Source organism: Clupea harengus, chromosome 1 (assembly GCF_900700415.2).
Source record: "Clupea harengus chromosome 1, Ch_v2.0.2, whole genome shotgun sequence".
In the NCBI taxonomy this organism is placed as follows: Eukaryota; Metazoa; Chordata; class Actinopteri; order Clupeiformes; family Clupeidae; genus Clupea; species Clupea harengus.
The window spans coordinates 10,182,945-10,195,536 of NC_045152.1; the positions used below are offsets into that span (position 1 = coordinate 10,182,945).

Consider the following 12,592-nt stretch of genomic DNA (forward strand, 5'->3'; position numbering starts at 1 on the left):
GCACACACACAAACATGCACACACACAAACACACACATACATGCACACACACAAACATGCACACACACAAACACACACATACATGAACATACACAAACACACACATACACACACAAGCACAAACACACACACACAAGCACACTTTTGCCTTCAACGCCAAAACAGCTTCTCCAGCCTTACAGTTTGCACTCTAAATCACTTGTTGAAATATTCCCTGACTTTTTAAAAATAGTTGGTGCACTGGTAGGAAGAAAACGTAGGGATTACAATATCTCCTTCTGCCAGCACATGGCATTGGCATGGTGTGCATATACTTTGTCTCAAGCCGCATGTGTTTTTCTTCAACTATGTATTTGCAAAATACTACAACAATGTAGCGTATTTGTATGTGTTCTCTGTATTTACAGATGTGTAAACTCATAGAACCACATTCAGTTCTGGGTATTGTCAGTAGAAACAAACCAGGACTTGTCACCACAGCTTGGCATTTTAGTGTCATGTTCTACCAGATAGACTACACTAACCCTACTAGATTAAAGAAGCTTACAAACACTTGGACACAGACAATAAAGAGTATTAAATTGTGTTGTTGTTTCTTTAGTTAATGGTGAAACCACCTGCATCTCCAGTCAGACACCTGCAGCCACGACATGTGGAATGTGCTTTCAACCTTTTAAGTCTGACCTCTGACCCCCAAGAGCACCAGCTGGTTAGTGAAGTGTGGGCCATCCTTGAGGCGTGACCTCTAACCTCCTTAACCTCGCCCCTCCACGACTCTCCCATCCAATATTTCTCTAGTTTCAAAGGAGGCGCTGGTGCCCATCTTGCCCAGGAACACTGTGTATGGTCCCCCCCTCTCCCTCTAACGCTACACATGGGCACACACACACACAAACACACACACACACACACACACACACACACACGAACCTACACACACACACACACACAAACACACACATACACAAACATACATGAATATACACACACACACACATGCACACACACAAACATGCACACACACAAACACACACAAACATGCACACACACAAACATGCACACACACACACGCAAGCACACAAACACACACACACAAGCACACTATTGCATTCAACAACAAAGCAGCTTATCCAGCCTTACTGACAGTTTGAGCTCTGAATCACTTGTTGAAATATTCCCTGACTTTTTAAAAATAGTTGGTGCACTGGTAGGAAGAAAACATAGGGATTACAATATCTCCTTCTGCCAGCACATGGCATTGGCATGGTGTGCATATACTTTGTCTCAAGCCGCATGTGTTTTTCTTCAACTATGTATTTGCAAAATACTACAACAATGTAGCGTATTTGTATGTGTTCTCTGTATTTACAGATGTGTAAACTCGTAGAACCACATTCAGTCCTGGATATTGTAAATAGAAACAAACCAGGACTTGGCACCACAACTTGGCATTTTAGTGTCATGTTCTACCAGATAGGCTACACTAACCCTACTAGATTACAGTTTTTCTCGATTGATTACATTCAAAAACTGGAACTTATGGCACAATGACCACAACCTGTAACTCATGTGCCAACTCCCTAAACCAATTCTGCTAAACTATAAGCACAATTATGTGCTTTAGACACAGATTTCAATTGTTAACCGCACTTTCTTCAACTCACAACACACAATTATCTGCTTTAGACACAAATTTCAATTGTTAACCACACTTTCTTCAAAACACTAAACACCATCCTCTCTACTTTGCACACTTCATCAATGCCAAAACCTCCTTGTGTTCAGACAGAACACACTGCTATTCAATTGGCAAAACTTCCATTTCAAAGGCTGTTGTGCAATTTGAAATCAAAGCTTTAGCAATATGATGGCCACAGGTTAGCTCCTGGTTTGGAGAACAATTGATGGCAACATTGAAGTGAGAGGTGATCAGAAAGGCAGAGGAGTGAGAGTAAGAGGAGGAGGAGGAGGAGGAGGAGGAAGAGGATGAAGAGAAAGAGCAAGAAGGAGAGCCATTATCTCTGATGAGATTCGGGCCACTGTGGTCAAACATATGGTCAACCATGGTTTGACCATGCAGGAGGCTGGCCAGAGGGTTCAACCAAATATAAGCCGCTTCTCAGTTGCATCCATTCTCTGGACATTCAGAAGAGGGAATAGGTAAGAAACACTACTATGACAGGAAAACACTAGTTTGAATGCCTTATCAGGAGCATAGTATTCTTGTAGTTTCCATTGTACTGTATCTGTAAAATTACGTAAACAAATACAAAGTGCAACCATTGATGACCAAGACATATTCCTAAACATCAATACAGTGAGCCTAGCCACAGTGGACTGTGTTCTAAGGCGGAACACCTTGAGAATAAAGCAGGTGTACAGGGTGCCTTTTGTCAGAAACTCCGACAGTCAAACAGTTATGCTATGACTATGTGCAAGTAAGTCATATACATTTTCACAACTGATTGCGTCCTATCAGCACTGACACATTACTGTACTGTATTGTAATCCAATCCAATGTTACAGTTTTTCTCGATTGCTTACACACATGAAGCATGCCTCGTTTTCTCAAAACTCTAAACACAAATCCCTAAACCACTCACACAAAATGCAACAACATTCACAACACTGTGTAGGTCTATTTCTGATAGCACATTGTCAATATTGTCTTGAGCTAGAACAGGATGCAGTAGTTTTTTGTCCTTTTTTATTTTACATTTTTCTTTCTTTTTTTTGTTGACTGTACTGGCCTATATCCTATTGTTTGTTCTGTGCAAATCATTTACACATTCATTTGTGTTTGCTGTGATGTATAGGCTACAGCACTTTTGGAAAAAATAAAGAAATATTTTAGTTGTTACTGTATATTTGTGTGTTGTTTTATATTTGCGTAAAAACATTATACAGTTATATTTTACTACAGGAGTAAGCGTATAGTAACATAATGTTCCTGATAAGGCCTTCATACTGGTGTTTTCCCATTTCATAGTAGTGTTTTCCATTGAGCACATCAGTGTTCAATCGATGCTTAGAATGTCTACTCATATAATGGGCTGTGTTTGTCATTAGAAAACAAAGTACCCTTTTGAGGTGACATAACACTGTTTTGAAAGCAAAGTTGCCTTTTGCAGGATGCATAAAGGGTTTTGCATTTTGTGTGAGTGGTTTTGGGATTTGTGTTTAGAGTTTTGAGGAAACGAGGCATGCTTTCAAAAAATGTGTGTTAGCAATTGAGAAAAACTGTAAAGAAGCTTACAGACACTTGGACATAGACAATCAAGAGTATTACATTGTGTCATGCTTCTGATTTGCTGTGCAGCCATGTGTAAGTTAGTGTGAGACCCTGGCTGGGCCGAGTTGGTGGTGTAACACTACCACCGTGTTCCTAGTCATGAGGCGTGAGACGCATGACCCCCGGTGCGCTAAGGTCACCATAACCTTTGACCCCTGACATGGTACATATGTCTGGAACTTGAATGTCGAGCCTTGTGTACGCCACGGAACTTCAGCTGGTTACAGTCGCTGTCTCACTTGTCCTCTTTCCTCACTCTCTCTCTCTTTCGCTCTCTCCCCTCTAAACTCCTCTCTCTCTCCTTCCTCACTCTCACTTTCCTTCACTCTCCCCTCCTCTCTCTCCTTCCTCACTCTCTCTCAACTCCTCTCTCTCTCTTTCTGTCTTTAATTCCCCCTCTCACTGATTATATCTCGTCTTGTTCTTAAATTCTATCCAGACCTTTCAGTTGAGTCAGTTTCTTTTGGTTCCTCAGTTGCCAACTTTAAAGCAGTTATGTACTGTAATGTAACAGCCTGTAAGAGGTATAGAGAACCTCTTAAATCAATAAAGTATTTCTGTATTTCTGTAACCATATAGGTTCTCTATAGCTATATGGTTGCCAATACTTTTTTCATAGGGGTGTACACTTTCTTCTGCAGGTGCCATTCCAGAGAGGAGGAGAGGAGTAAACAGGTATTTCATGAGGAGGGAGAAGGGACACCTACCACCACCACCCCAGAGGGATGGCAGAGGGAAGGTAGAGGGACGGCAGAGAGCCCCGGAGTGGACCAAGAGAACTGCCTCAGTGAAACCTGTCCTCTCTGAAACCCATTCTCTCAATCCTCTCTGGAAGGTTATCTCCAGAGTGCAAATAACACAATGGGGAGGAAAGGGGGTCAACATTAACTTCCGAGTACACATAGTACAGCACAGTTTAAAAAGTACATAATGTGTGAATGTTCCGATTCCATCACTTTTACCTTAAAGTCTAAAATGGAGAGAGAGGGGACAACACCTGATCAAACCCCCTTGTAATTTGCACCATGGTTAGCATGGAGGTTCTTTCCACAGCGGCATTGAAAAAAATCTTCCACAATGCACGTGTGTGTGTGTGTCTGTGTGTTTTTACAGGTACTGATGTCCTTCATCATGATGAAAGTCGCCGACAAGTACAGAGCCCTGGTGGTATTGCGGGTAATTCTCTGCACTGAGGTCGGCCTTAGTGCTGTGGCCTCGGCAACCATTTTATCAATGTTTTGGAGACGTGATAACGAAGCGCAGGCGTATTTATGGCCTGCGAACCAGCTTCCGCTGTGTGTGTACAGTTGCCATGGCAGCCACACCTCTTAAATCACCGACTGAACTGAGGAAGAATCTAGAAAATGTCACACTGCGGGTTCGATGACGAAACTTAGCAACGCAGACACTTGTTGTAAAAACACTTGGTGACTTAACAGGTTATAGGCGAGCCAGCAAAGCTACTAAAAATAGAAGAGGGAATGTCTACCTACTCAGATCTTGAAAGTTGTGACATTTAAAGGGAGCCAGTGGATGAAGATTAACATGTGGGCATGTTCTAAAAGTGAAATGCTAATTTCAAACGAGAAGAAAAGAGTTCAAATGAAAATGACAAAAATGATGTTGTTAATTTGCACCCCATCTTACTCCAATCTCAGACAATCAGTGCAAAAGAGGAAAATGTGCTGAATTTCAGCATCACTTTTCATAAGCATTTATTGGTTTTTGAAGTCAATTCATAATGCATTTGTAAAAGGCACTGACATACAAAGAGCTAAAAAATAATTCCAAAATTGAAGTCATAATACATATGTACAAGTGTCATCAAGAATACACACTTTCAAGAAGGCCTCTCCTTTCTGACCTTTATAGGGAATCTAAGACCAGCCATTGGGCCCTCCTGCACCGGAAAGCTTCTATCTATCCCTGCTCAGTACACACCTGATTTAAAGCAGTGTAGTTAAAATGCTTTGTATGAACAGAATTAGGTATGTTCAGCTGATATATATTTTAACCAAGGAGTTCAGTCAGGTATGCAGGGAAGGGAAGGATGGAAAACACACAGAGGAAGGGGGACCCCCAGAGCCGGACTGAAAAACCCTGATCTAAAGTTAATAACATAAACAGTTTACCCATTAATCAAAACATCCACAAACACAACTCACATCATTCTGAATCTTAGTCATGGCATGCATGAAGTAAATAGTGATTGTCACTCTTGCCTTCTAGATCATTCTAAAGTGTAGATCAATAGTGTAGTGTAGAAGTGTAGATCAACCCATAGTTCTACTTATGAAATTGACCAAAACAAATTAAAAGTTCTGTTAACATGAAGCCTTCAGAATTTTTTTTTGACAGCGATGTGCAGAATGTTCTGTTGCAAAAAGATTACAGTCCAAAACCCTTTGAGGGAGCCCTTTAAAAAGGTTTCTGGGCACATCCATTAAGGCCTCTGTAACACTTTACTTGAACCCGAATAACCATGTTATGAACATGTCATGGCAGATGTCATACATAATATGTCCTATGATTTGACAATGTCAACTTCCCATTATCAGTAATTGTCATTACAGCTGGGTGACATTCTTTATTAAATTATTTTTTTAATAATTCTGACTTTAACTCTTACAAACAAAACAAAAAAACTCAAAATGCAAAGATTAATTGCTACATAACTAAAATAGTTTTCAATGTTACTATACACTGAAGTCATTTCACCCAATTACTGAAGAACCAGTAAACCATTCCAAAGGCCAGCATAACTCTCAATAAGGTAAACGTGACTCATGTAATGATCCCATTTTAAAACAGGTGAGGGATTGGATCTGGGTCTGTGGGTTTAGAGGCCTTGTGTCACAGTAATGCAACCAAATTAAGCATGTCTCACCTTACATTTGAAAGAATAGTTGAGAATATCAACCCCATGTCAATTCACAAATGCAATCCCAATTCCACAAAAAAGAGACAATACACTCATATAGTTAAATGGCTTAGATACTGGCAATGATATAATGTACATGTAAAGGAGGAAATGTTTGGGTAAGACTGCTGGGTTTTTCTGGAAGTGCCATTAAATAGTTATATTATATCTGTGAAGTAGGTTATAATATAATTTTATGTTTCAACTTTGTTTCAAATGATTTTTTTTTACATGCCCGTCAGCGGTATCAAAGGGTATAGAAGTGTATATAGAATGTAAAAATGTAAATAAATGAAATGCTTGTTCAAAAATTGAAGGTGAAGTTTGAAAACTTACATTAAATAAATTCCTTGTGTTTGTGTTTGTCCATTTAGTTTTTTAGTGTCCTTGATATTTCTTCCTCATATAACCACTGGTTGCAAAAGTTTGGACATTTTTTTCCACACTTAATATTCTACATATGCAATAGCCAGAATTTCAAACTCATTAAATGAACTGACACAAACATAACCACTTCTGGAAGCTCAGTTAATTACAATTAATACATGTTTATGTAAACATGATGTTAAAGAAGGAAAATATCTATGACAAAGCATTTTTACAAGGAGAACAATACAAAAATAAATATATAAAAAATATATTCACCCAAGAATATATGGATTTGTTCTTCATTTAACAAGAAATGATCAGTGTTTAAATTCTAACTTGCTTGCAGAACATGATCACTATGGTGGACATACCATATAAAAACACTGAAAATGACTGCTCATAGGTCATAGTTGAGCTGAGCGTGCTGTTGATTTTGAAAACTACCAGTACTAGTAAATACCAGCTGTTCTGATCATAGATCAGCAAGAAGAAAAGAGACATTTCAGAACCCCACTGGGCTTTTCTTTCCTGCATACAATCCTGCACACAATTTGTACTAGTTCTTGGGAGCAAGAATCCTCTGCATGTTTCATACTGTAGGAATTCTCTGTATACTGTACACTCTGAATCAGTGATAATCGAAGGATTCTTGATAGCACATTTGTAGAGTTCAGCATTCTCTCACCCCCTGTTGAGATATTCTATCGCACAGGGCCAGCTTATGGCCTTCAAAGTTGAAGGGTTTCAGTATTAAATGATCAATAAGAGATGAGTTGGCGTGATAATGAAACAACCAGTCATTTTCAATATACAGAAGTAAGATGCTTTGATACTTACATGTTGCTGAAAGTGTGTGGATTTTTGTTACTTTTCAATCAATAATATTGTGATTAAGTAAACACAATCATCTTACCCCAATTAATGTTAACCTGACAGTTATTGATAACTAACTTTTTGGTGAAGACAAGTGATTACTGCTCATTACAAATGTTTGGTACATTTCAGTGTCATCACACTCACATTTGCAGTGCTTTTCTCTGAAATTCTCTTCCTTATTTCGTTTTTAGAAGCATAGCAACTATGTGTTCTAATGGACAAAGTGCCATGTAATAACTGTTATGTAATAATAAGGTGTTGTGCAAAAACATGGAGTCACAGGATACCACGTCCCTCGCAACAGTGAGCCATGCATACATAATTGATAGTCACCAAACTCATTTCATTGGAGGCTTCCTGACTAGTTGATACATTCATACAAAATGTTTTGCCAATTACAGAAACCAGGAGAGTGTCAGACCATTTCTAAGTGTTATTTATTTTAAAATGTTTAGCCTAAGGATTCCAAAACAAGGGCTACCTCCAGTAGCTCGAGCTGACCTATCTCTTGCATTGTGTTCTCTTGCTGTTTGCCAGAAGTTTCCAGATTAGACTACAACTTAAAAGTTTCACCAATTTCCATGACGTTATGAAAAAATGTGTTGCATGAAATGTTTGAATTGACACAAGCAAGATCATTTGAAAAAAGTTTGTCAGGTGGACCTCGCTGTTTTTCCTGATGTTGCAGCTCCAAACCTGAAGGTTACAATGTCTTATTGTGTCATAGCAAATAAAAACTTTGCTGGCAAAAAAAGATTTGCCTTTCTCTGCTGATGGTTGGACTCTGACTGTCATTTGTATTCCCTTTGTGAGTGTGAAACTTGCATCTCTAATTTATCACATGCCATATAAAAAAGCTGCAAACCAGTCATGGATGCAACAAAAACAAAGATAACAATGAATAAAAGAAAATATTGAGAAAATATTAAGTGCAATCTAAATGTCATACCAGAGTAGCAATTACTTGAATGGGTTGTTTCGGTTAGTAGGCAGTTTAAGTTTATCTAATAGATGGCACGATTAACTGATAACTGGCTTATATAATCAATGTAATAACTGTAACTGTTTGTAATACATTATCTAATATTTATGACTTTATCATGTCAATCATCTGACTATGAATCAAAGTCTGATAAGGAGAGGGTGGGTACCACCTTTGGGAGAAAACTATTTCATCGCACTTTAGCCATGCTAAAATGTAAGAATCTATACCACCACAATAAACAGGTCTATCTGAAACCTTTGACCTTATACAACACTTGCAGCCAAGAAGTGAATCAAGGACAAGGTGTCTTTGTAGACACCCAAACATTAAGACGACACTGCTAACCCTCATAAGATACAGCTAAACAATACTCTCCCTCAGGTTGTCTACAAATACAGCAGAGTCTGGTAGAGTGAACGGGGCCGAGTGCAAGACCACTTCATTCTGGACCTCCACGGGTCCGGAGGGAGAGGGGGGAACTAGGTCAGAGCCTGCTATAGTGTCCGACAGGGCAACATCCTGCTCCGACCCATCACCATAGAACTGGCTCATTCTGATAGCGATCATTCCTTCCTTCTCAGGTGGCTCTTCACCTTCCCTGGTCAGGTCTGACTTCTCGCGGTACAGGAATGAGGCGTGCTTTAGCGAACGCTGGAGGATGTACTTGCGCAAGGCTCTCTGGATAACTCGGGCGGCAACGTCCTCTTGCTTGCGCTTAAGGGTGGTGGTGATGGGCTCGTACGAGGCCTTGGACGGGTTGTTTGCCATGAACTTCTCCTCCATGCTTGCCTTGAGTGTGTCCAACTCTCCGGAGTTGCCCAGCACCTCGGCAGTCAGAGCGAGGAGGATGTCCAGGCAGTGGATCTTATCGCCTGGCACCATGGGCAGGTCCATGGTGATCAGCTTGATCGTGTTTGGTTTTGGGATCCTGAGGGGATCTTTTAGGGTGTCGCAAAAGTCCGAGAGCTGACCATAGCTGATGAACTGTGAAGCATCCGGATCAAACTTCTCCCACGTCTCGTAGAACATCTCAAAATCATCCTCGCACAACGGGTCAGCACTTTCCTCTGTGGCCACGTTGAAGTTCTCCAGAATGATGGCAATGTACATGTTGACCACTACCAAGAAGGACATAACAATATAAGTGCAGAAGAAGATGATTCCTACACCAGGGTTGCCACAGTTACCCCTCACGTCTGTTCCTGGGTTTTCCAAATCGGGGTCACAATCAGGTGGACCGCTGTTCAAGATGGGCGAAAGGAGTCCGTCCCAACCGGCAGAAGTTGTAATCATGAAGAGGCAAATTATGCTGTTGCCAAAAGTCTCGAAGTTGAACATGTCATCAACCATGCCTTCACGCTTCACGTAGGCAAAGTTGGACATGCCAAAAATGGAGAAAATGAACATGATGAGAAAAAGAAGAAGGCCGATGTTGAAAAGAGCAGGAAGTGACATCATCAGGGCAAACAGAAGTGTTCGTATTCCCTTGGCACCGCGAATGAGGCGCAGAACTCTACCAATCCTGGCAAGTCGGATCACACGGAAAAGAGTTGGAGAAACAAAATATTTCTCGATGAGGTCTGCCAGCAAGAGACCTTTAAAACAGACATAAAACATCATTAATCGACCAAGATCTAACCTGCTTGTATTTTTTAAGGCATTTAATGGACAATTGTTTTGTGTAGCTAACTGAACTGAACAGGGATGCCTCATTCAATTCTGTGGGGAAAATGTAAAAGAAAAGTGATTGTCATTTGCACTTACCCACTACGGACAGAATAACAACGACAAAGTCAAAAATGTTCCAGCCAATCGTGAAGTAGTATTGCCTAAGGGCAATCATTTTCAGACAGCATTCCATTGTAAAGACCACAATGAAGACAAAGTTAATGAGGTAAAGTGTGTCCACCATCTCGTCACTCTGGTTGTCCGTTTCCACCATCATGGTCACCATGTTGAGCATGATCAATATCATGATAAGGATGTCAAAGAATTGTTGGCTGACCAAGTCATAGAACAATCCACAAATTTTGTTCTGCAAGTCCAAAATGAGGACAAGGATTATCACAGGAAATACATAACAAATGCCACCCTACCAAAGCATTACCTATTCGATTCCCTTGGATTTTCATAGCAACACCATCATCATCATCATCATATTGCAGATAATAACAATACAAATCTAATAAAACTAAAACTTAAGTCAAGATTGATTATTACTTATTCATTCTTAATTAAGTTACTTGACCAAAACAATTGATTTACATTGAATACGTTCGGGCCTTGGGCTCTGTAAAACGTTTTGAGACAATGTCAATTGTTAATAGCGCTACACAATTTAATTTAATTGTTTCTAAAGTGTTTTTACTGTGGCTTCTAAAATACTTTACCCCCCTACATTCAAAGATGTGGGGGTAGCTTACCAAGACCCAACATAAAATAATTCAGTTATGTAAGGACACAAAGATGACAGGCTTAGAGCAGAGAAGAGAAGAGCCAATATATGGTGGCATAGTGATAACCTACTACAGGCTCAGCAATTAAATGGGCATTTAGCTATGAAGTCTAATCTAATCAGTCAAATGAGAAAGTTGCCAGTAACTTACACCACAAGGTACCATACAGTAGCTAGAGACAGTTTTTATAAAAGATAGGCAATTTTGAGTCAACAATTAAAGATAACGTGTCTGACAGCCACATTTTTTTACCTGCTTGGTTTGTGACATTATAGCAAGCTAGCTCACATTCTATTGTTGATGTTTACCAACCTCTGGTCTTGGTATAGGCTTCTGAGGCTTCTTAGAACCCAGTTTCTTCATAGCATTGTAGTACTTTTTCTGTTCTTCTGTCATGAAGATGTCCTTGCCCCCAAAGTAAAGGGACAACAACAATTATTCTAACATGCACAGATACATTGCACAAGTTGACAGTCACAGGTGAACACTCTGACTGTTGTTAAACAACTCATTAATTTGAGAATACTAGTGCAGTGTTTGAACAAAACACTCCGTCTCGACTGGTACAATCACTGTTATTTGATTACAAAACGTCTTTAATACTTATCTTTGATTTCTGTTGGTTGAAATTGTCAATGATGACACCAATGAAGAGATTGAGGGTAAAGAAGGAACCAAAGATGATGAATATGACAAAGTAGATGTACATGTACAGGTTTGCTTCATACTCAGGTTGATCTTCAACCTGTCAAGGAAGAATAAAATGAGTGGTGTTATTTCAAATAACGACAAAATTATCCATATAATGTGTAAGCAGTCTTAAACTACAGAAAAAAACTAACCGAACGAGAATCAACTGCTCCATACATGATGTCCATCCAACCCTTAAATGTTGACTGTGTGAAAGACATACAAGATAGATATTATCACCCAGTTTTGTCTGTCTAACAAGATTTACATGTTTGGTTCAACAACCTCTGATTCAAGTCACTGCAAGTTAAACGTCTTTTAAGGAGCTAATTACGTACACTATTCTTGCAACCTACAAAGCACTTGTTGGCCATGTCATTACACTGACATCATAATAACTTTGTACATCTGGTACGTTCAAACACACGATAACACTATTGTTTTGTTTTAAAATACATAAACATTGTTTTTTTCACATGAGACAGTGGCTTGGTAAATTAGTCACTATACGTAAGCCTAGTGATATCAACAATGTCACTTTTGTACAAGTATTTGTTTTTGCTCAATGTAGTGTTTATGAGTAAAATTCCTTGAACATACCACTTGAAGCAGAGAAAGATAGCCCATGCCCACATTGTCGTAGTTGACCTTGATGTTGGTCCATCTAGCATCAAAACCAGACTCAATGAGATACAAACACTCTGTTTTATTGTTGACCACATCTGTGGTAAAACGCTCCTCTGACGTGGTGTTCACACAGTAGTAGAACTTTCCGGCAAAGAGGTTGACGCCCATGATGCTGAAGATGAGCCAGAAGATCAGGCAGACCAGCAGCACGTTAAAGATGGAGGGGATGGCACCCACTAGTGCGTTTACCACCACCTACACCCGTCACCAGAGAGAAATGAGATACAAGATACAAGAATTTTATTGTCTATCACATAATGAAAAGAAAAACATTACGGGCCCTATATTGGTGGTGAAAATGGCTGGTGGAAATGGCT

General features: G+C 39.7%; 1 protein-coding gene across 2 annotated transcripts in view; it reads right to left on the reverse strand.

Annotated features, from left to right (window-relative positions):
* Positions 1-4,990: 4,990 nt before the first annotated feature.
* The window catches only part of scn4ab (sodium channel, voltage-gated, type IV, alpha, b), a 51,278-nt gene continuing 43,676 nt past the window's right edge, over positions 4,991-12,592 (reverse strand). For both annotated transcript variants that reach the window (XM_012816845.3, XM_012816846.3), the window contains exons 21-26: positions 12,189-12,470; positions 11,741-11,794; positions 11,506-11,643; positions 11,211-11,315; positions 10,207-10,477; positions 4,991-10,037 (exon numbers count right to left, since the gene is read on the reverse strand). In XM_012816845.3, the coding sequence (XP_012672299.2) occupies positions 8,803-10,037; positions 10,207-10,477; positions 11,211-11,315; positions 11,506-11,643; positions 11,741-11,794; positions 12,189-12,470 (2,085 nt within the window). In that variant the 3' untranslated portion in view covers positions 4,991-8,802. The remainder of the gene's footprint in view (positions 10,038-10,206; positions 10,478-11,210; positions 11,316-11,505; positions 11,644-11,740; positions 11,795-12,188; positions 12,471-12,592) is intronic.